The sequence below is a fragment of the Pimephales promelas genome, chromosome 13 (assembly GCF_988280905.1).
Source record: "Pimephales promelas chromosome 13, fPimPro1.hap1.1, whole genome shotgun sequence".
Classification (NCBI taxonomy): Eukaryota; Metazoa; Chordata; class Actinopteri; order Cypriniformes; family Leuciscidae; genus Pimephales; species Pimephales promelas.
In genome coordinates this window covers 19638085-19662561 of record NC_142781.1, presented here as the reverse complement: position 1 = coordinate 19662561, position 24477 = coordinate 19638085, and the positions used below count along the sequence as shown (strand labels likewise).

General features: G+C 38.1%; 1 protein-coding gene across 9 annotated transcripts in view; it reads right to left on the bottom strand.

The window, feature by feature from the left end:
- The window catches only part of fryl (FRY like transcription coactivator), a 103536-nt gene that overhangs the window by 25597 nt on the left and 53462 nt on the right, over positions 1 to 24477 (bottom strand). For 6 of the 9 annotated variants that reach the window (XM_089118582.1, XM_089118583.1, XM_089118578.1 and 3 more), the window contains 34 exons: positions 23820 to 23900; positions 22751 to 22919; positions 21270 to 21362; positions 20365 to 20463; positions 19103 to 19204; positions 17639 to 17683; positions 16231 to 16334; positions 15943 to 16051; positions 15659 to 15745; positions 14993 to 15164; positions 14080 to 14212; positions 13877 to 13984; positions 11570 to 11807; positions 9619 to 9783; positions 9442 to 9528; positions 9039 to 9307; positions 8699 to 8918; positions 8454 to 8578; positions 8197 to 8254; positions 7924 to 8015; positions 6618 to 6790; positions 6368 to 6528; positions 6163 to 6273; positions 5920 to 6074; positions 5728 to 5827; positions 4587 to 4755; positions 4176 to 4444; positions 3569 to 3709; positions 3258 to 3426; positions 2925 to 3009; positions 2428 to 2540; positions 1890 to 2040; positions 622 to 725; positions 341 to 523 (listed from right to left, as the gene is read on the bottom strand). In XM_089118582.1, the coding sequence (XP_088974708.1) occupies positions 341 to 523; positions 622 to 725; positions 1890 to 2040; positions 2428 to 2540; positions 2925 to 3009; positions 3258 to 3426; positions 3569 to 3709; positions 4176 to 4444; positions 4587 to 4755; positions 5728 to 5827; positions 5920 to 6074; positions 6163 to 6273; positions 6368 to 6528; positions 6618 to 6790; positions 7924 to 8015; positions 8197 to 8254; positions 8454 to 8578; positions 8699 to 8918; positions 9039 to 9307; positions 9442 to 9528; positions 9619 to 9783; positions 11570 to 11807; positions 13877 to 13984; positions 14080 to 14212; positions 14993 to 15164; positions 15659 to 15745; positions 15943 to 16051; positions 16231 to 16334; positions 17639 to 17683; positions 19103 to 19204; positions 20365 to 20463; positions 21270 to 21362; positions 22751 to 22919; positions 23820 to 23900 (4640 nt within the window). The remainder of the gene's footprint in view (positions 1 to 340; positions 524 to 621; positions 726 to 1889; positions 2041 to 2427; positions 2541 to 2924; positions 3010 to 3257; positions 3427 to 3568; positions 3710 to 4175; positions 4445 to 4586; positions 4756 to 5727; positions 5828 to 5919; positions 6075 to 6162; positions 6274 to 6367; positions 6529 to 6617; positions 6791 to 7923; positions 8016 to 8196; positions 8255 to 8453; positions 8579 to 8698; positions 8919 to 9038; positions 9308 to 9441; positions 9529 to 9618; positions 9784 to 11569; positions 11808 to 13876; positions 13985 to 14079; positions 14213 to 14992; positions 15165 to 15658; positions 15746 to 15942; positions 16052 to 16230; positions 16335 to 17638; positions 17684 to 19102; positions 19205 to 20364; positions 20464 to 21269; positions 21363 to 22750; positions 22920 to 23819; positions 23901 to 24477) is intronic. The other 3 variants (XM_089118579.1, XM_089118581.1, XM_089118584.1) reach the window with 1 other exon arrangement.

Below are 24477 nucleotides of genomic sequence, written 5' to 3'. Positions count from 1 at the left end.
ACGCTTTTGCAACAGGATGTGTTGCAAAAAAAAAAAAAAAAACCCATTCGTTTCAATGGCTCTAGTTAGACCGAATGGAGTTAGACCAAATGGCTCTAGTTAGACCGGAAACAAAACAACAGGCAAAAAAAAAACAAAAAACATGAGACATTTAGAATAGATAAAAATTTGACATTGACTTTGACATTAATGCGATTAATCACGATTAAATATTTTAGTCGTTTGACAGTATAAAGTATAAAACACTGGGACATGGCTAAAATTTTAATTGGTTATTATTACAATAATTAATCATCATGGATTAGGTAGAAATGTCTATGTAACATTAGCTTTAAAGTACCTGTGAGGTTGAACTCCTGAAGAGCAGGTTTGACTGTCAGAACTTTGGGCTCGTTCAGCTCGCGGTTGCGGAGCAATACAGATGCCAGTGACTGGACGCTGCTGTTGGTGCCCTGGACCACCAGCAGGTGGAGCAGTAAACGCTTGCAGTGCTCATAGACCTCTGGGTGCTGATGGTCAAAACCTACACACACAAATAAACAGAGAGCATTACAGGACATCCAATGAGGCACTTTCCAGGGTTAATGATTTAAATAAACTGTAGAGCTGTGTGTGTGTTACCTATAAAGATGGCATGGAGCAGCAGGTGAAGGTACGCGCTCCATTCCACTTTGACCCCGTGGTCTACAATGAGGTCAGTCAGCAAGATCACAGCAATGTTACACCTATAAAGAAATGACAGTGCTGTCAGTGGTCAAAGGTCAAAGAGAAAACATACTCGGTTACATAACCTCGGTTCCTTGAGATACGGGAATGAGTACTGCGTCACTAAACGTTGTTATGCGAAAAACTCCTAAGAATTCTGAAGCCTTTTTAATCCATTGGACCATTGGTTCGTGCAGAGTAATAAAATGAAGCCAGCCAGAGCGCGCCAATTTGGCCGTGGCATCTGGCTATAAAGCAGGCGATCTGGCATCTGGAGTGGAGTGTCATGCAGAAATATAGCATGGCCTGAAACGCAGTATTCGTTCCCGTATCTCAGGGAACCGAGTACGTTCCCTTTCAATACTTTACTCGTATTGCTTTGCAAGACACTGTAATGGGGAACCAATACAATCACACCGTGCTATGGCTGCGGAACGACTAATGATATACTTGGCCTTAAGCCCTCAGCAGAGTCTTGAGGAACCAAGACATAATAGGGAAATACTCATTTCACTAGGAGCTTTGATGCAAGTCGGAGCCGCCTAGGAACGAAAACCAGGTCGATCCTGCCCTAGACAATTGTTCCAAGAAAACCTGTATAGCCTAGGCACTAGAAGGGCCAAGAGCTGGTCAGGTAAGAGAAGGCAATAGCCTGTTACCAGTGGCCTAGACCTTGATCAGAGCCACGAAGGTATTACAGCAATAGGCGATAGCCACAGAGTTACCCCATATAATAGGGGGAACATTTCATAGTGGTTTGGGCTCAGCTGAGGCCAAATCCACGAGCAGAAAGGACTTGTGCCTGCAGAGCAGGGACTTCTAGATTATAGAACCTGGTAAATGTGGACAAGTGGAACGGCAGGATCGTATACAAATATGCTACTCCCTTGAAGGTGAAACTCAAGAATCACCTGTGATGGGGGCTATCTGGATGTGAAAGCCTTTCAGGTCCAGAGAGAAGAATCAGTTACCTGGGCATATTTGGGAGAGGATCTGTTTTAAAGTAATCATCCTGAACGTCACTCCGCTGCCTCCCCATTGGTTCATTGTATTACTCTGCACGAACCAATAGCCGTGCAGTTTCACTGCGTGATTATTAGAAAAAAGGAGTTTTCCCATAACAGCGCCTAGCGACGCAGTACGAGTAAAGTATCGAAAGGGAACACACTAAATATGTCCTTCACCTGTGCAAGGAGACTACAGGTGTGGTGGTCTCAGGCAGGTAATCAATAAGTGGGGACCAGCAGCCGCCAGTGGGAGGAAACGGAAGAGGCTCTGACTGGTTATGATCCATCACCTTTAGACGCCAGTTAGCGTAGACAGGCATCGAGTCACCTAAAGAGAGAAACAACATGATCATAAACACTACAGTTCAATAGTTCGAGGTCAGTGAGATTTCTCTTATGCTCACCAAGGATACATTTATTGGATCAAAAATAAAAGAAAAACAGTAACATTGGGAAATTTTATTATCATTTAAAATATGTGTATCTATTTTAATATATTTTAAAATGTAATTTAATCTGAATTGTCAGCAGCCATTATTCCAGTCCCTAGTGTCACATTTCAATACATTTTCAGGATTCTTTGATGTATAGAAAGTAAAACAAAAAACAAAAAAACAGTGTTTGATTTATGTTTGAGTCTGTCTTGAGACTGAGTGTTTTTGATAAGTAAGAAAGAGGGAGCACTGATTTGAAGTAGTGATGTTAATGTACTCACTCTTTTCCTCCTCGTAGGACCCTCCTGAGCTGCTGCTGTAGCGGGACTCCAGTCGATGGTGCTGTCGGTTCAGATTACTGTTCAGACCAGTGTAGATGTCCAAATGAGTGTAACTGTGCAGATACATAGAACGTCAGAAATTCAAGTTTCACTTAACATTTTCATAATTCAACAAAGTACTAATGAGGAACCACCAAATAATGAACAACCAGTCAGAAATAGCTAATAAACAGATCTTGGTTTATTTTCAGCAGTATAAAAAATAAAGACTTCGGCAGTTTGATGGGATTAGTTATATTGACCAATTCATTACAAAGTCTTGCATGAATTAATTTGTTCGAGCTGTATATTTTTTGGTGTGAGCAAACAGGTCGAATTATATGTTTTTTTTTGTGTGTGTAAACACTGAGGACAAATGCAACATAAATGTTTTCTTAAATACGGACCCCATTTCCAAACAAGATTCCTAATCCTGTAGTTTCAGTATTAACTATTACCCGTCTTCCATGTTGGAATCTTTGAGTTTACTGTCATGGTGCCCATCAGGTCCAGGAACCATGGTGTTACTACTGGACGTTGTTCCTGAAAAAGAAAATATTTAAACAAAAGAAAATGTGAAAATAAGAACATTTCCTTAGATCTCAAGATTTATCAACACATATTTATCAGGAAGCTTTATTTTTTTGTTTAAAATGTTTATTTTGTTAAAATATGTTTTGTTCCTACTTCAATACATTTTCTTTTGGGTATCTATAAAGATAGTAAACTTCGTTTGTATAAAGGTCATGTTGAGAAAGATAAATAGTCATACTGGTTTAAAGCATATATACCTGATGTAACAGATGGGATCTTGTAAGAGGAAGAAATGCGGTAGTAGGGTGGGTTATCCATATGAGTGACAGCTGAGGATACAGGGTCTGTTAGCTCCAGCTCATACATTAACTCCTCTAGCAGCTGCATCGTCTTATCCCTGCCCAGATACACCACCACTCGCTTGATCTGAAAATATTAGAAAAAAAAAAAACATTCAGAAACACAATAGTATCCAACAAACTAGTTCGGTAACATAGTCTCAAGTGCAGCCCATATACTCAGGTATTGAGTATCTGGTGTTTGATTGGCAGGGCAAGGTGTTACTCACATAAGGCAGGAGACTTGGTTCACTGTTGACTCCAGACATGCTGATGAGAAAATGCAGGATGATCTTCAGATTCTTGGGCCAGCTGTCAGCTAAAGTGGTCCAGACATTCTCAATCTCTGACCATGCAAACTCATCGCCATACTGTAAATTTAGACCATATTAACATTTTTGTAATAATCTTCTTGAAAACTTTGGTATAAATGTGTTAAAGTATTATATTTATATCAGGAGTTTTTATCAATTAATTTTTATTAATTTATTTATTTTTTTAAAGTGGACCTTGGGGGTATCCCTAATTTACATAATAAAATAATAAATAAACAATAATAAAACAAAACTCAAATAAATATTCCAAAATGATTTTGTAAAATATATACACAAAAAAAATTAATTGATTAATGTGTGACAGAATACATTACAATCTATTATAACTTAACATACAAATAACTCCATTCAACATCTAGCCAATGAAAATCAAGACATATGTTGCCAAAAATATATTTTACTAAGAACTAGGAAACAACAGAAAAATTTGGTTTTTTTTGAGACAGTAGAAACCCTGTCCAATAGTCAGCACATAGTCTGCATGTAGTATGTGGGCACTTACCTTTGCAGTCATGAACATGAGGTTATTGAGGATCATGGTAGTGGCATGTGGTGAACCCCAGCCCTCTCCTTTCAGCCAGCGACGGCTGTTCACCATCATCAGATCTCTCTCATGGCCATCCTCCTCTTCCTCCGTGGACGAAGGTTCATCTTGACGCCTTACTGAAGGCTTGAAGTCCACCAGCTCCACGTTGTTCATCCAGGGTAGAAGATAATGCAGCATCACCTGTCGCCCACCAGGGTGTGCTGTCTGTATTCTCTGACTCACCTCTGAATAAAACCACCCAGAATCTCATTACAAACACAGTAAGTGTGTAGGGGAAAATGCTGCCATTATTGATATATTATTCTATTTCAGCTTTATTCACATTACGTATTAATATTTAGTTTTAGTAAAGAATAACACTGGCACCTGAAAAGATGGGCAGGGTGAGTTCCGGGTAAGTCCGTGCCAGTTCTTCACTGAGCTGGTAGTAGGACACTGAGTACAGGTGAGGAAGAGGGGAGGCTGGAGACAAGACCCCATCAGCACGCTGGATCTCCAGTTTATGGGCGTAACGGAACAGTTTGGGCTCCAGAATCTAACATGCAAACACATGCATACACACATTAATATTTACTACAACTTATTCAGCCAGTAACTTCAAATCAGACTTCACTTGTTTGACCATAAACTCTGGCTAGTCACTTTACATGGTCATTCAGATGAGCCCACTTGCCAGTTCTTGCCCAAAATGAGTTGTAAAGTAGACACGACTTTATGCTTATGGCTGGAATACATAACGTGATGTTTGTCCAAATTTGAGCTCAATCCGAACATTTGAAGTTAAACTACACTGATTTGGACTTCAAAATGTAGGTTGCCATTGAAGCCCATTATTCAAAGAAAAATCCAGAAATGTTTTCCTCAAAAAACGTATTCTCTTCCGCTGAGGAAAGAAAGACATCTTCTATCACATGGGGGTGACTAAATTATTAGGAAATTTTAATTTTGAGGTGAACTAATCCTTTAAGACTATAATTTCATCCAGTCGGAGGATATGAAACATGTTTGATATTTTGAGCCATTTTTAAAAACATTTTTTTTTTCATTTGTAATGCATCCATCAACGTGGCGCATGTTTATGTGCGAGTTTGTTGTGTTCAAAATGATGTCTGGTGTGTGATCCTCAGTCATTTAGAGCCCCAGGAAGGGATTTACCTCTGTAAAGTTGGCAAGTGTATGATTTCAAAAGTTTTTTAGTGTATTACAGCCTTTACTCTGGCTAAATGAAACAAAGTTTATCAAAGTTCCTCTTCCCTTAGTTTCTCTATCTCCCAGCACAAATAAATTGTGCAAATGTTTCACAATTAAAATGCACACAAACTTTAAAAAAGGAAGCAAGTCTTTATCCAGGAAGCAGAGCATGGTCCTAGTTTATAATTTTTGTAGACTTTGTTTAATATGAGAACTGCTATTTAAACGATTTATGCATTTTTTGTGTTTATTATGATATATTATTATATGAAAATCCCATTATTTTCCCTTGACTCAAGGAAGCATATTTACTGACCTGCAATAGCTGCATGGCGACCTCATAGATGTCTCTGGAAGAGTCGGCAGCTTTAAACAAGATGAGATTCAGCAGAACAACAGTGTCAAACTGGTAATCCCTGCAAGAGACAAAAAACACACAGTATTCATTTAATCTGAATTACTAACACAAATTAAATCACATCCATCACTGGCTCATTGTCATATGTACCTGTTGTGAAAGACATTGGCGATTGCTCTAAAGCAGCCGGCAGCAACCCTGCGTGAGCCAGTGTAGCAGCGATCCACTGCCCAGAACATCAGATTGCTCTGGTCTGGGTTCAGCTCTAATAACAACATCACTGCCTCACAACCCAACTGATGCACCTGAGTACAAAGATACACACACGTCACAGTTAATAAAAGTCGATTGGTTAGTGATGCTAAAGCGGGCATTTGAGTGGCGTGTGGTTACCTTGCGGTCTTGAGAGTCTAGAATGTTGTCCAGCCACTTATACAGATACCCATCAGAAGACAGGCCAACGTTATCAGCAACCGGACCACAACATAGCACTGCGGACATGGCCTGTGCAGACACACATCATAGACCATATTCACACTCCATAAAAGTTAAATTTGAGGCGGCTGCAAAGGCAAATGTGTGTTTTGTGAGAATGTACCTTCAGTGCGCAGTACTGGTGTCTGTTAATCTGCATGTTGCGGTCACTGTATCGGTCCAGTGGTGTGAACATGATGCTGAAGGGTCCAGCCCAATGACTGAAGAGCATGAACAGACTGTGCCTCAGTGACTGCTGAGGGAATATACTCCTCCTCTGATGTACTGCAGAAACACAATCATGAGGTCAGTTCAAGTTAAACTGCAGTGAAGTGAACTAAGACCTGCTGAAAAAAGGCCTTGTGTATGTGTACCTGGTACATTCTGTATGATGTTGGCCACTAGGGCACTGAAGTGAGAGCGGATGTCTCTCAGTGTGTCTGAATCTTTGTCGTTCTCAGCTTCCAGAAGCTGTCGGGTGAGATCCACGTACTCCAGTAGAGTGCTGTTCAGAGAGTGAGACTCCCCATCCAGACCACCACTTGCACTGCACAAACAACACACAAATTACAGCAGGGGAATATAATTGTTTTTAGGCTGATGTGAACGATTTTGCACTGATGCAGAGAAAAGAATCGATTTAAAAAAAATCTCATTTAATAGGAATATACCTATTAAAATATACCGTTTTAATTGTAAATAAAGTACTCTTTTTATAAGCTTATTATATTAAAGGAGCCATATGTAAGAAATTTATTTCAAATAATCATAAAATGGCCCTGATATGTCACTAGACATTAAGAAATCATGTTCATTTCAAATACTTATATCACTGACAACAACAGTAGTCCAGCCAGGATATTTTCATATAAAAAAAGAGAAGCTGTAGCCCTCAGCCCTCAACTGATGTTGATGTTGTCATGTTGTGTTTTGGTCTGATGCTCCACCCTGCAACTATTTACCAATCACGGACACAGTAGTGTTGCAGTATCTGGGTTGCCAGCTCTGCTCTAGTTACGACAGGTGCAGCTCCAAACGTGTTGGATAAAAAATGTTGGATCCTGCAGCCTATCTGGCGGGAAGGGGATAAACCACTCCACAGTAATTTGAAAGTGATTGCAGTACCAGTTTTGACCCCAACTTTATGAAAGATTTTGTAAGATTTTATAATATTTTTTGAAAAAAGTATTTTATGCTCTCCAAGGCTCCATTTATTTGATTAAAAATAGAGTAAAATATAAATATTGTTAAATAATACTGTAATTTAAAATCACTGTTTTGTATTTTAATATATTTGTAGATGTTTATTCCTGTGATGTCAAAGTTGAATTACTCCAATCTTCAGTGTCACATGATCCTTCTAAATCATTCTAATATGCTGATTTGGTGTTCAAATATTACTTATCATCAATGTTGAAAACAATTGTGCTGCTTTATAATTTTGTGGAAACCATGATATATTACATTTCAGTATTCTTAGATGAATACGTTCAAGAGAACGGCGTTTTTTTAAATAGAATTTTTTTTGTATGTCTTTACTGTAACTTTTGATCAGTTTAATGAATCCTTGCTGAAGTGTTCATTTATTTTAAAATAATATACATATAAAAAACAACATTTTCAATGGTAGTGTACGTATGAGTGTGTATGTATGTACAGTACAGTATGTGTGAGACTTACGTCTGACTGATTACTCCAGAATCAGCCAGTAGTTCAAAAATCCGGACCAGCTGGACTCTGAGAATGTCACGACGCCGGCGTCGTTTCATATTCTGCTCAAACAAACAAACAAAAATCACAAGGATCAAATATTTTATTTTATGTAGATGTGCTACTGTATCGTGAATAGATAAACAAAAAAGCTTGGATTTAAATGGTCTAATAGAACATGTATCCATGAGTCCTTGTAAGCAGAAATTCCTTCATAGTTAAACTGTTAACAGGTCAACTCACCTCTGGCCTTCTCTCAAGTGCCTCTTTAATGATGGAGTTTAACTCTTCCAACAACTCTCTGCAAGACATATCACTTGGTTTAAGCATATACTAACTTGTAGCATATTTTTCTCTACATTTTTTGTTAAGTTTGTCTCCTTCACTGGAGGTTCATTTCAGACGCATAAGTGTCAGCCCAAAATGTGAGTCTGACCACTTGGGAGAGGTCCCGTTTAAACCTACTAATAAGATCTAGGACATGTGATCCTAAGACGCACCTGAAGGCAACAGGGTTGGTCCGGCCAAGCCCCAGGACAAGAGACTCAGTGATGTCCATGCTCTCAGAGCGCATCATGGGAACCACATGCTTGAACAAGGAGGAAGGGGACGGAATGCTAATGATCTGCATAAACACAAACAAACTTGTTCATCATTTAAAATATGGTGTCCAAAATGTATCACATTTAACAGTGTTAATCATCGCATTTGACATTAGAGCTGGTAGGGTTATAAGACCTCTGACCTTTGAGTCATAACTATATCCGCTGTCTGGGGTGGATGCCAGCGTCTCAGGTGGGGAGCAGCGGACAGAGCCGGGGGCCGATGAGGAAGAGGATGAGGAGGATGAAGATAAGGATGAGGTGGCAGAACTGCAACAGAGGATTAGGTAGTTCCTCCAAAGCCCCACGTATGAGTCACTGCTACCGCTCATGCTGTTCACCTTCTTAGCATTGATCGGGCTGCTGCAAGGTCAAAGGTCACACAGGAATATTAATTATGTCTTTAAACATACTGAGATATAGTGAAGTTTTTAACCCATTCACCCATCCCTACTAGAGACACATTTGAAAGTGAAAACATACTTGATGTCGACTTGTGGCGAGAGCAGCTGAAGGCGTGTGGAGGCGAAGACCCAAGCGTAGCTCAGCGCAGTGGGGCAGTGCTTGGGCAGGTTCTCTTGCCGCAGGTAACTAGACAGGCTGATGACCCAGGGGTCCTGACCTTGCGTCACATGGGCAAACACCCAGATGTGGGAAGGGCTTACCACATCAAACTGGTGGCTGATGGGAGATGAGCTCCACTCTGCCAGAGTCTGAAGGTCTATTCCACTGGGACAGTACAGCAGATTTGTCTACAGCAAAAAGGGGCAAAAAAAAAAATGATAATGAGATTTTTATTTTTTGCTTTTGGACAAGAGGTCTCTAAGAATTCCTGTCTGGGGGGGAGACTAGTATCCACCATTCATAATGTTTCACATTTCCTCACCTGATCGGCCCCAGTAAGGTGAATAAAGCTCTCGAGGACTGAAGAACTCAATCTGTCCATCACGTCTATAGCCAACTCCTCATCTCCCTGAGAGAGAAAAACAAGACAATGCAATGAATATGAAGAGCAAAAAGGTCATCTCATGTAGGTGAACAACAGGAAGTCATTCAGAGTTACCTTAACGATGCCGAGAGCCGTGTGGAGTGATCGAACCTCTTTGAGGACATTGACAGCGAGTCTGCGTGTTGCAGGTCGACAGCTGCACAGCACGACCAGAGCCAGACCCTCTACCACATGCAGAACCGTCCAGAGAGGAGATCGCTCCAGAGGGAGAGAAGGGCTCTAAAAGTATGTACAATAAATACCATGTTAATCTACAAGTTTAAACTGTATGATACGCTACTTTTTAAGACAAATAAAAGTAAGAAATACACAGTCTACCGTTCAAAAGTTTGGGGTCGGCAGGATTTTTATGTATATTTATTTAATGTTTTTGCTTTCCAAGGCTACATTTATTTGATCAAAAATGTTATTATTTTAAATACTACAAATTTAATTATCATTTTAAAATTTATTTTAATACATGGTAAAATGTAATGGTAATACTTTACAATGAGGTCTCATTTATTAACATTTGTTAATGCATTAAATAACATGAAATAATGAGCAACATATTTCTATTTTAAATGTATTACTTTTACATGTATTAAAGGTTAAATACATTTATTAATATTAATTAATGTTAGTTAAAATTTCATTTTCAGGATTCTTTGATGAATAATAATAATATGTTTTTTTTTTCTTTCAAGAACCCAAGGTCACTTCACAAAAATTACAAATAGAAGATAGACAAAAGAAACAGACAGTCAGCTTTTTAGGCTATATCTAACATACAAACCTTTTTTGCAAAATATACATTTCGACAAAAGATGTAAAATAAAAATAGGGGTGAGAGATTAGAGGTGAGAGAGAATAGAATTGAAGATTATTTATAGACCATTTCACAAGATGTAAACAACACTGGTCCAGAAGCACTTCCTGTTTCAGTTTTTTAACACTACATAAAAGCTGGGATAAAATAGAACCAACAGAACATTTAAAACTGAATCACAAAGTTAAACAAACATCTTTAAGATGTTTTCTTTACATGTGAAATAAAGAAAACAGTTACAAACTGAAACAGGAAGTGTTTCTGGACCAGTGTTGTTTACATCTTGTGAAATGGTCTATTGAGCATGATAAAGATATGAGTTTTAAGTTTTGATTTGAAGATTTGTAGATTGTCAATGGCCCAAAGATTAGGGGGCAGCTTATACCATACTTTAGTGCCTCCAACACAAAAAGCCCTACCAGCCACAGTAAATAGTTTAAACCTGGGGACGACAAGCAAATTGTCGTTGCTAGATCTAAGAGGCCGAGCAGGAAGATATGGTTGCACTATTAACTCAGTGAGGTACTAAGGTGCGGGACCGTGATGAGCTTTAAAAACTAAGACTAATATTTTAAACTGGATCGACCAAAGAAAGTCAGTGAAGTTGATGAAGGATAGGGGTAATATGTGCAGATTTTTTGTTATATGTAAGTGCTCAAGCAGCAGAGTTTTGAACCATTTGAAGGTGATGTATTGCTTTGGTGGGTAGGCCGCTGTATAGACCATTTTGCAAGATGTAAACACTGGTCCAGAAGCACTTCCTGTTTTAGTTTTTTAACACTACATAAAAGCTGGGATAAAATACAACCAACAGAACATATAAAACTGAATCAAAAAGTTAAACAAACATCTTTAAGATGTTTTCTTTACATGTGTACATCTTTACAAACTGAAACAGGAAGTGTTTCTGGACCAGTGTTGTTTACATCTTGCAAAATGGTCGAATTACAGTAGTCCAATCTGGAAGTTATGAAAGCATGAATAACAGTTTCAGCATCTCCAAAGTTAAGAGAAGGACGTATACGAACAATATTCTGCAGGTGAAAGCAGCATGATTTAACAGTCTGACCTATGTGTGAATGAAAGTAAACAAAACTCCCAGGTTCTGCACAGTTTTTGAAGGCCTAATCTGAACACCATCAATATCAATAAAAATGTATATTAAAAATGTCAATTAATTCTGTTGTATGACAGCACCTGTGATTCATGGCTGCGGTTGCTGCTCTGTACCGCCTGTCTCCACTGTATTATGAGCTGCAGCAGCATCTTGACAGCGTTGTCCAGTAGCGTGGGGTGAACGTCAGTCACCTCCCTCACAATGAAATACACAAAACCAGACAACACATCCTCTCTCCAGTCTGGGAAGTCCACCATCAGAGCCTGCAGAGTGGTGAACGCCAGACCACGCAGCTCCTCATCCATATGGATTGTCAGTCTGGATGAGTGGGAGAAAGAAAGAGTCATTGTATACAAAATGCAATAAATAAATGATACACATCATCATAATCTTCATAATAGCATCATGTGTCACGAGAATCGCAGAGAGGTCAATTGGGTACCAGGTTCTGACTACATGCTATGGACTATGTGCACGTTAGCATATGCTAGTTCTGGCTGCGAAACCGATATGGGGTGTCTAGTTTCCGGTAGCCTGATGGACGACGTAGAGGATGTATGTTTCTCCAGATGTCTTGAACATTTGCCGAATATTACAGTCGATTATGTTCATCGACTGGCTAATGATTTTCCTCCAGCTCCCCAGAGCAAGAGAGAAGGGGTTTAAATATTACATTTCTCAGTATTTGCATCATTTTGAAGGGAACGTTAAGTCACAACAACATCCATGCTCTGACTGATCTCATGAAATTGCGTATGTATGACACGTATCACGTATTTTTGGCATGCTATCAACACGCATAATCTCTTTTCAGCGTGTTTATGAATACCGTTGACTTAACGTTATTATTGTATATATATATACACAGTGTATATATATATATAGCATATGACCTACCTCAACCCCAACCTACCCGTCACTCCTACCATCCTAGGAAAAAATAAATATCGCTCCCCAGATGTAGATCTACATTTTGTTTTGTTTCGCTCGGACATTTGACGGCGTGTAGCACGCGGTACACGTGGAATCACTCGGACATTAATGTTGCCATGCTACGTGCTCAAGCTATGCGATTTGGTAACTGTTATATCTCTCTATACATTATAAAATGCGAAATCATGCGTTTCTGTTATATCTCTCTATACATTATAAAATGCGAAATCATGCGTTAGAAAGTGCATTTTCCAGAACAGTTTGTGTTGGCCATTGTTTTGTTTATGATGTTCAGATGCTATGTTGTTGACAACCACTAGCTATCTATATAGAATGTCATATAGATCAGTGTTGACAACCACTATACATGTCATACACATACAGGGAGTAAAGGTATCCGACGTTCGTTCGTTATCAAGTTAGGCTGTTTAACACATATTAGGCTGTTCACACATATTTCTAAACAGGTCTCCCTTGCAAAATAGGTTCTAAACCCAGGGGCTTCTCCTGGTTAAAGGGTATAATATAATAAATAATATTAGCCTAAAAACTTCCTTCTAGTTGTCATGGATACGCAACGCTCCGCTCTGTAAAGCGACTGCTTGGGTGCGGTGACAAAATGTGAAATATCGTTTACTTTTCACAATGCAGCAGCGCCTGCTCCACCCAAATATGAGTGAAAACTGTGTTGGTTGACTTGACAATGAACAAACGAACATAGTTTTAGACAAATATATTTAGATAGCTAAGCTTTAGATAGCCGGTCCACTGATGTAGGATGTAAACAACGGCAACCGGAACCGAAGTACCCAACATCCGCCCTCAAGGCGGAAGTTAGCATTTTTCTCGTGCACAGAGTCAATTAAGACTTAAAAGGAAGTCTGACTCAGAATGTGGTTGTTGTACTGTACAGGAAGTCATGAATACATGGAAATGTCATAGTTCATATGGCTGGGTACTTTTCTGAATAACAGTAACTAAACACTTTGTATGACAGGATCTTTAAATTAATCTGTTTCAAAAACGTTTGGAAAAATGAAAACATTGCACTCACAAAGAACCTTATGCACTATAACAATCAGGCAGATTATGCAATAACTGAACAGTTTCGAGAACTGGCAGAAAATGAAGAGGGAAAGAGAGCCAGGACTCGAACTTGTTGGAACGCTACCCACAGGGCTATTGCCTCCAACAATTTTGAATGAAAATGAAAGCTTGTGAATCAGAGTTGAATAATGAAATTCGTACTAGTCAAGATATGTCTGCTGAAGTGAATGATCAGTAGGTATAAATGCAATTGTTCAATAATAACAACAGAACTAGTGAAGTGGGGAAAGGGTGACGTTTTCTTGCGGTGATGAATGAGGGTTGACGTTGTGACGGATTCGGGTTGAACCGCACAAATTAAATGACACAAATGGACAAATAAAAGTCAAAGGGTCAAAGGTCATTACTTGGCCAGTAGCTCGATGAGATCCTGTCTGCTCATGCCATCTGGGATTAGTCTGGGAATGGCAGCAACACATGTCCGGAACAGATCAATCTTCGGTTTACGCTCCCCTCTAAAACAGAACACACACACATAAACCACACCATTTATTTTCAAACAGCTTTAAAATTTCAACATTCTTAAGTCAATATAATCTCAAGAACTAACGTGATCATGTCCTCTGGCTCTTTGTTGGACATCTGAACGTTGGTCATGCTCATAGATCGTCCCACCTCTTTATCCAGGTGCCTGAGGATGTTATCCAGGGCCTTTCTGACCTGAGGGTAATAAAGAGACATGCCTAGACAGACAAACACACAGAGAAAGAGAAAAGCTTAGTTCACACGCAGAACGGAAAATGGACTACATACAGAGACATTTCCTCAAACTCTTAACAATGAGGCCAGATAAATACACCACCATCTGAACTATTGGGCAGGCATGCGATGCATTTCATTTTTATTAAAAATGTAAAGTCAAATTCAGGTATAATAATAATAAACTTTGTTACAGACTCACCGGTCCAGATAAAAAAGACAATAAGACAATACACACAATATAATACATACTTCAAAGGAGACAACTATACCAATGCTTCCATAACTTGGACACATACCGTGTAGTGCTAAATTTGATATTGGTCAAAGCCACAATTATATAATTCTCTGAGTTATTCAACCGACATATAAATTTGTACATGAAATTTCTCAATGTGGCTTGCAGGGTATTAACACCTGCCGCCACAAACATCTCACTGGCGCTACACCAGCGTGGTCTTCTCAGCAGAATTCTCAAGGCATCATTATAAGCTACCTGAATTTTATGCCAGCTGAATTTTATGCAAACTTTCCTCAAAATATTTCAAACTGTCCCATTTAAAAACTTACACAAAAAATGACTTGGCAGAAGTCTCAGCTTCATTTATACTAAAAGCTCAAAGAGGACAGCTCATGCTCAAGGAATCACAATTGCATTAAAAACGTACTAATCCAATTTGACCAAATGCTTTGGGGTAGGGGAAGCTGTACTCAAGAATGTCTTCTTTTTTGGAGAACTTTGTAGGAACAGTAAGGGTCCGTACCGATGACCTTGGCTTCCTCATCTGTGAGGGTGGTGTTGAGGAAGATCTTTTTGACCCGCAGTGTGTTGCCTGAGGGTAAGATGACACCTGTGGTGGGCATGGGTGGCTCGCCATCTTTCTGTTGTAGGCTGTCAGCTATCACCAGGAAGGCCCGAAGACCAATATTCATCCTCTGAGAGAGAGACAAAGAGACCGAGAGTGATAATTCGTTTTTGTATTTATATTTGTATCCATCCAACACCACAATCAGAGGCCCAATCGCCTAATATTTTTTGTGTTTTTTTAACAGAAAAGTTGGCAATAGATTATACATTTATATATGTACTGGTCGATATTGGATATTCGATACGTCATTACGGACGATGTTAGTAAAGATTATGGTGTCTTTTACCTTCTGTAAAAAGGTCCATAAAAATTACCTCAGGTAATAGTAATCCCGTGCGAATAGACCATGTATATGTAAATATTACATCATTTCCTGTCTAAAAGTAATTTTCCGCAGTTTTTCAAGTATGGAGGCGCTTGAAAAAAGTTCATATTCTATTAATTAATTTTAATGTATAGAACTTTAAGGTTAAGTGTTAATTGTTTATAAAAATGTCTGGTCTTGTGCGTGTATGTGTGTGTGTGTGTGTGTGTGTCTGTAGGTACTGTCTCTTCACACACCTCTGGATTAATGGTGAAAGTCTTGTGAGACTTGCCCACACACAGCAGGTCATAGATGATCTCTTTCATAGCAAAGTCCAGTCTTTCCTTCAGAGAGGAAAAAACACACCACACTTATAAAAGCAAAACACTTAATTGTATTATGTGCTTTTTGCCTTTAACATGTTAAAACAAAAGACAGTAAATGGGAAAGTGGATAGATAGAGAAGGAAAATGAGACATCGCTATATAGGACTGGATCGGAATATCAGCATTTCTGAAATATGTTTTGATTGAATTTTTACCTGAGCGATAAACTGAATGATCTTAACAAAGATGTTGAGGGGTGTGTCCCTGGGCACCACGCTACGAGAGCCCTTCGGGAAAAGTGCTGTTACAATACTGAGGAGACGACTGTGAGGAAAAAGAGATAATATAGTTACATGGAAAAAGTTTTTAGTCTTTTTGTTTTTGTTAGATGTTTACCTCCTCCAATTATGGCATGTCTGTGATTGAATGTTTTACGTATTCTAGTATGTGTGCATACTAGTTTTTGTAAATCTGTATGATTGTGTAGGGATCCTGTGACCCACCTCTGTGTGGTTGTGTTGCTCTCACACTTGATCCTGATGATGTAAACCCAGAGAAGCCGATACAGAGACTCCAGTGCAACACGAGACATTTTGGGGTCTTTGTTCTAAAAAGAAAGGCACAAAAACATTCAGGTAAAAATAGCCACAAACCTTAGACAACAAGACCTCATAACAAGAGCCATGGAAAAAAAAAATGTGAGTCATACAAGTGAGTCAAAATTACCTCTAAAGACAACAATTCATAAATTAATCCAACCCCCCCCCAAAAAAAATGCCAGATTCATTTATAAAAAGCTGCTGCTTCATCTGTATCATGATGGATGATCAATAGTTCACTTGCAGCTCATGATGAGCTAATAAGGAATATGACGCACTGGACATTTACAAGCCAATGAAAGCTGTAATTTCTGCTTTAACTGCATTGATGCACAGAGAGTGGAGTCATAAATTGGCTGTTCAGCAGAAGCAATGGATGATAAAAGAGGGATTCATTAAAACTCTGCTAATGAATCTGTGATTAACACATCGCGGCATGTCCAAATCGAGTCACTGACTAAGCAGTGTTCTCTCTCTCTCTCGCACACACACACACACACACACACACACACACACACACACACACACACAGCTAATCAGACTGCAGTAAAGAGCATCAAGCAAGGTGTAATGACCAACACTCACCATTGGGGGCGATATGATCACAAGGTTTGCAGCTAATATCAATTACATAAGAAATGAGCACACTCGTATAGTGAGTGTCTTTTAGCGACAAAGACACCATATTTATATGGAATTATCTGGAATACTTTTTTTGATGTCTGGCCAAATGAGATGCATTTAAAATGTGTGTAGATTTAAAACAAACCACTTTAAATGGTCTGGAGATCAGCGGCATCAAGGCCATTCAAAACTGATGGTCAACATTTGAGCCAAAACTAGTATCACTCAAATCAATAATCTTCCAGAAGTGCATTGCGATTGCTGACAAACTCTGCTGCAATTTTGCTTGCAACACTAAAATTTAGGCTGAGTTTCAAACCCAGTCCCCTAGCAAGCTGAAATAAAACCCTTAGATTACAAATTCTATAAAATACACTTTTTTCTGCACAGGTAGTTAGGCTTATTTTATATTCACTTTGGGTTAAGGACAGTAAGTGAATTTTGGCCTCAGATAAAACATCCCTCTACCCTGATGGTGAGCACAGATGTTATAAAGTCTATATTTACATGAATTACAGGTTTTCCAGTGCGGAAACTTGAGCAGGACAGTAATGAAGCTATTTTGCATTGTTTCATTTATGGACAGGTGAAAGCCAGAAGTCTCAGGAAGCCCATGTGGAATAAAGGTCAATCACATGACCTCTCAGAGGCGGGGCAAGATTCCTTGTGGGTAACCATGGTAACTCACCTGTAGGGTCTCAATCTGCTTACGGATGCTGTTGTTTGACGGCATCTGGAGCCAATAAACATGCAGGGGAAACAAAAATGATGACAGAGGACAGGGGGTGATGGTGGTGGGGGGAAAGACATGCAGGTTAGAAAAATAACAAGAGACAAACTTAAGAACAAAACAAAGCTTTTTGCTACAACATGCAAAACAAAGTGTAAGGTGCATGGGATTTAATACTTCAGTGTCAGATTCTCTACAGAATCAACACAAGTATTCAGTCATTTATCTATATTTACATAAGGAATGAAAATGTCCCATTAGACAAAAGCTTCTAGGAAGATTAGCTCTAATTTATATCAAGGTGACGTGCTGATTAAGAGTTTCAGATGGGTGAGAAGACAAACAGCAGAAAAAAGAAAAAAAAAGGGGGAAGCAGGATTAGTGTGTGTGCAAACAAGCAAGGGTGATTGTGAAGAAGATTTTATTCAGAGTAGACTAAACCAATGCATCAAATATAATATGGCATCCACTCTGACTAAAGTCTGTTGGTCAGGGGAGACAAACTACAGCAGGGTTAGAACAGACAGGGAACCAGACAGGCAAGTAGAACTATAAAGGCAATCCAAGAATCAATCAGGAGAGGAATCATCCACCACTGAGACTACAAATCCAATAAACCTGGGCTCAATGGGCTCAAGACAACACCAGATCACTGAGGAAAACGTCACCTCTGATCCTGAATCATTTACATGACATGTACACATGAAGTGTCTAAAGTGGATTAGGAGCAAGATTCACACTTCAGTCCGATTCTGATCCGGGAAAAGGATGAGAGGATTTAATCGGTACTGCAGGGAGTTGCTTCAAGATTGATCACTCATTCATAAAAATCACCACCACCAAATCAAAGCATCACAGACCATTCCTCAAGATTCACATGATAAAGTTGCATAGATTGGAGGAAAACTCATCATTGTGGAAAGGGAGTTAGGAAAATGATCACATCCTGGTAGCTGAACCAGGAACAATGAAAAAGAACGAGGACAAGTATCAGCACAAACACACGTTTTTAAAACATGATTGAGAAAGAGTGGATGACACGGGTATACTTATATGAACAATATAAGCAAGTCAACTGTAGCGCCACACCTTTCTCTAAAATGATGTAACAGAACCAACCCATTTACAGAGTGAATTTTCATATTGAATCACCAAATCTGGCACCAGGCTTCAGAATCTGTATATCATATATCTGTATATTTTTTCATTTTTGCTGCACCCAATCAACATTTGATAGTGATGTAAGATTTATAGTTACTATAAATCTAGTAAAACTAGTAACTAGCTATTTGAATAGCTACTGGAAGCTATATTTTCCATGGTGCAATTTGTGTGAAACTCTCAGCTGCAGTAGTTTTCTCACAGGATATTACTAAGCTAAAGTAAATACTCTGTATTCATTGTACTATTAGAAAACATTACCTTTAGGTGGGAAAGGCAGTTCTGAAGAAAGATGTGCCAATTATTGAGGAAGAACTGCTTCTGACTAACACACAGCAGACATGTGACCAAGGGATACAATGCCTGGGGAGATAAAAGAGAGACAGAAAACTTTTAAGTAAAAAAAAAAAGAGAAAAGGAAATGAACACTTATTTAGCAAGGACGCATTAAATTGATTAAACCAGACATAAAAGAAATTCATACAGGTACAAAAGACTTATATTTCAAACAAATTCTGTTCTTCTGAACTTTCTACTAAGAGAATCCTGAAATTAATTTCAACGTTTACACAAAAATATTTAGCAGACCAACAGTTTTCAACATGTCTAATAATAAATGTTTCTTGAGCCGCAAATCATCATATTAAATAATTTCTGAAGGACATGTGACACAAATCAGCTTGGCTATCACAAAAATAAAATACGAAGAGTTCAGATGCAAAAGCTTCTAAGTGCCACTTGAAATTTTCTTCTAGAATGATAATTTTTATCAACCTTGTATATTTAAGTTCAGTGATTTCACTTAAATGGCAATGATAATTACCTATTAATTGTTATTTAAATGAAATTACTGAACTTAAATATACAAGTTTGATCAAAATCATCATTAAAGAAGAAAATTTCAAATGGCATTTAGAGGCTTTGCATCTGAGCTCTTCATACATTTCAAAATATATTTTAAAAGTAGTGTTGACTTTTTTTTTAAAGAAAGGGAAAAAAGTAAATAAGAAAGATGCAAAAGTATTATTGTGTTGAGTGAAACATAAACCTGTTTCATTTAACATATGCACCCTAGTACTCCATGGGATGTTCATGAGTTTCTGAAAGAAGCAGTAGTGATGTCAGATTCATGAATTAATCACTTTTGTGAACTGGATCAATTTATTAATCGAAAAGAATAGTTCATTAACAAATCGGACATTGCTACTTCCTCTCATGCATTTCATAAGGAGAATTTTCTCAGTTTCATAAGGAGAAAATAACTATTTCTCACTCAATACTTTTGATAGAGTCGACTTGTTTTGGTACAAAATACCAAACTGTTAAGGACCACTTTAGTGATAGTGTCAAGGTACTTTTTGAAGTGTCATAGCTTTACAATTGCATGGAAAAGGATGTACAATAAATAAGTTAAACTTGTCCTTTTGTGATCCACAGAAGAATGAAAGCCTTCTGGATGGCAGACTGTTCTAGTATACAGAGGATTGTGGGAAAGTATGTATCAAAGCAGAAAAGCACTGTACCAATGAGTGCTTCTTTCTTGAGCTGAGGTCAAAAGTCGTCTGGTAGAGCATCTCCACAAAGTTCTTCAGGCAGGGCACATTCACTTCATTCTTCACCGCCTTCAAACACACAAGCACAAACATTTGAGTCCTCATACTGAGCTACAGTACACCCGCTCAGAGCCCAACAGCACACAAATCACTCAAGTGTTATTCACCTTGCCAATGCAACACGAAATACATTTCAATTGTGTTTCTGTAGCAACTACCACAAGCTCCACCTCAAACCACTTGACAAAACATGTACCATCATGAACTCTGGAGAAGAGTCACCAAGCCTCTGTCAAATGATATGTATACAAAATGCACTGTTTCAAAGGACCAAACAGTATCTGAAACGGAGTACGTGATTGGTGTGAAGCAAAATTAGAGTATGGAGCAGAGTTCAGTGATTTTGCAAGAGACGAGGTGCAGGTTTAAGTCACTTTAAGTTCACCTGAGGGACAATTAGAAATGCTATTAAGATCACTCTGATATCACTGTATCAGACACATAACTAGCTACATTTTAGGGTTTAAATACAGCATGAACTTTTATTGATTTCAAACTTTTATATATTTCTGGCCGTAAATTTTTCTACAAAGAAAATGGAAAACCCGGAATGGGACTAGAGCGGAGTGTTTACAGATCACACAAACATTCTGATTTGAATTAATGAAAAGTTGAGTAATGTTCTGCTTTCTGTGTAGCCATATTGTGAAATTACACTGATTTGAATCAGAGTTGATGTAGCAATATGGCAATTAAGCCAGAATGCATTACATTTATGAAGCATGCATGTGAAATCTAGCTCGTAGGAATGATTTTTGCACAAGCATGGGTGAAATTATATGATTTGAATGAATTGAGAGCTCTGCATTACTTACAGCAGCAACAGGGATGAGGATCTCAACAAACAGGCCAGCCAGTGCATGTTTGATATCTTTATCCTTCACCTCCAGGAAATACTGAGCACATTCCTGCCTCACCAACACAGACAGACACACACACAAAATAAAACATTTAATCTATTAAACTAAACTTCGCAAAAAATATATTCAAGAGAAATTTGTAATATACAGTTTTAGTAACTAAAGAGGATGTTTCGTAAGGCCTGCACACTCAAACATGATGGTTGGAGAAATATGAGGTCTACAATAAAAAACAGCATCACTTTACAGCTGTTGGCTCAATAAAAATCTCTGGAATATGGTGCTTGTTAAAATGCAGTACAAATTGAAAGCAGGATTTCACTGCCTATAACTGGCTAATGTAAAGAAATAGCTCCAAACAGTCCTGTGAGCAAAGGTAGAGCCAACACACTGAAACTGTAAATAGATTTTATGAGGCATGACTACAGTGAGCACGCAAATAAAACAAAAGTACTATCTGACTGACAATAGAGGAGACGAGAGTCAAAATGTATTGACCTCTAAAAACACAGTGATGATGTGGCACTTTTCACAAAACTGGAAAGTGCCTGAAAGTGTATTTTGTATTTTTATTTTGTAAAAATGTGTTTGTTTTATATCAAAAATATTCTTTACTACAATTAACTGAATATAAATTCAAGAGATTATGTAAAATGTATGAGGCTGTTTTAATCGTTTCATTGTTGAAAATGGCATGCCCTCTTTTATAGATATTAGTTTCAAATTGAACAGATTTATTATATGTTTTTAATGACTGTGCTTCTAAAATTAAGATAAAATCTAGAAATAGTGTTCTCTATTCGTGAGAAAAACCATGTAATACTGAAACAGCCCCAGTCCAAAATAAAAATGAGAGTTCACCCAAAATGAAAAGAAAATGCTGTCATAAAGTAGTATATTCGTCTGAACTCATTAAGACTTTCATCCTTGAAATACAAATGAAGATACTTTAATGAAACCTGAGAGATCACTGTCCCTCCATTGAAAGACAGGTATTTCTGAGCTTCTGTTGACTATATTTGATATGCTCTGTCTATATGTATTTGTGTAGATCAATGTTTATTTGTGAATAGGAATCATGTCTCTTCAGGAGACTTTAATTAAACCACTCAATTCATATAGATTTCTTTTACTGTACTTTTTTTCTTTGTTCTTTATGAACTTTTTGAACTCTTTGGTTGCATACATTTTTAAATGACAAAATTAGTGACCAATCTATTTTTAAATCTTTCTATCACTCCTAAAATATTTTCATTGTGCAAGAGTCTTATGGGTTTGCAATGACATGCAAGTGAGTAAATGATTTTTCATTTTTGGGTGAACTAACACTTTAAAAGACCTTTTCAGTGGATAAATCATATAATAACAACCCTCAGCAGCTCATTAAAACACCACAAGAACGTACAGTACATGTCTGTGTTTGTATGTGTCTCGACCTGCATGTACTGGAATGAAGCCTCAAAGTCCTCAACGGGGTACATTTTGACTCTGAAGAACTTCATGCCCATGATGAGGCTGATGATGCTCTGCACCACATGAGGACTTTGCTCTTTCAGCCTCAGTTCCTTCAGCTCTGTGATGAACTTCTTACGCACTGCCTGGAACCTGCACACACACACACACACACACACACACATTTCACTAAGGGCTTTAACAAATCCCCCACTCCATCTAGTCAATTCGCACAACCATTGATGAGCATGCAGTGTCAAGTTTCAATCAAGCGCTTAACAAATGTGTGTAGCATCCTTTAACCAAAACTAAACACTCCACATAACAGGTTTAATAAAGTTTAGTCTTATTATTGTCTGTGAGTTTAAGATTTAAAGTTTCCCTTAACAAAAAAAAAAAAAAAAAAAAAAAAATCCAAGATGCAAAAGCTTGTTATAGCAATGCAAACTGCCTTGATCCAAACAAGCAAGGACAACAGTCAGCGCATCATGCCTTTATCATATTAAGTAAAACGGCCGCTTCAAACACTGCACTCAGGGCAAAGTGGCTCCGCACAGGAAACCATGAACTGAAGGGGAGGTTGAGCACTATGGTAAATCAATTTCAGGCCCTGACTATTACAGCACATGGCTAAATTACATTACAGCTTAAACAGACAGTTTCATGTAGCTGTGAGGGAGTCTGAATGTGTGCCGAGGTGAGAATTACAGTAACAGTAAAAGTGTCCAAAGACTGTACAAATCATTGATGGCTCTGTATTCAGCTCAAGGCGAGTTAGAACGAGAGCGGTTTGAGGGATTTGTTAACTGATGGGAGGTGTTGAATGGATGTGTTAGGATCAACTTCATCCTTCTGCTTTACATGGCTTTACACTTCACAGCTTTTAGGCCACAAATAAGACAGATAAGACTTAACGTGTGAGTGCCCATCATTTTAACATATTTGTTTTAACAAGTTATTCGTCGAACTGCTTAGAGATAGAGAATGTTTAAAACGTGCAATAGACCACAGAAGGTATACTGTAAGCTCAGTGTGGTTTTGGGATGGACTCACTTGGATTGGGCGAGGACTCCGATGACCTCAGCGTACAGGTCAGCGATGATGTGTACATTACCAGTGTTGGGGCCTGAGTACCTATTCAACAAACCATCACAACCAACATCAGTAACACAAGCCCTTCCATACTGAATTAAGAAAATCTTCATTCATATTTCCATAAAAGAACAAAAGCATTTGTACATTAATACAGTAATATTTTCATTTTTTGAAAGAAATTAAATTAATACTTTTAAGCATGGATGCATTCAATTGTTCAAACCTGATATTAAACAATATTTATAGTTTAAGACTATAAACAAATTCTCTTTTTTTTCCAACACTGATAATTATAAGAAATGATTCTTGAGTGGCAAATACGCATATTAAAATGATTACTGAAGGATCGAATGACACTGAAGACTAGTGTATCGGCTGCTGAAGTTTCAGGTTTGCTATCACAGGAATAAATTGTATTTTAAAATAAAGTAGTCAACATTTGAAGTGGATCAAAACCTTTCACCAAAGTTATACATGCATTTTAAACAATACCTGTCCTTTTTTGATAGAATTTTTTTTAAAGAGTAATAATACTTCACAATTATTGATTAAATAAATGCAGACTTCTTTCAAAAATATTTGAAAATCCTACTGACCGGAAACTGTATAGATACAA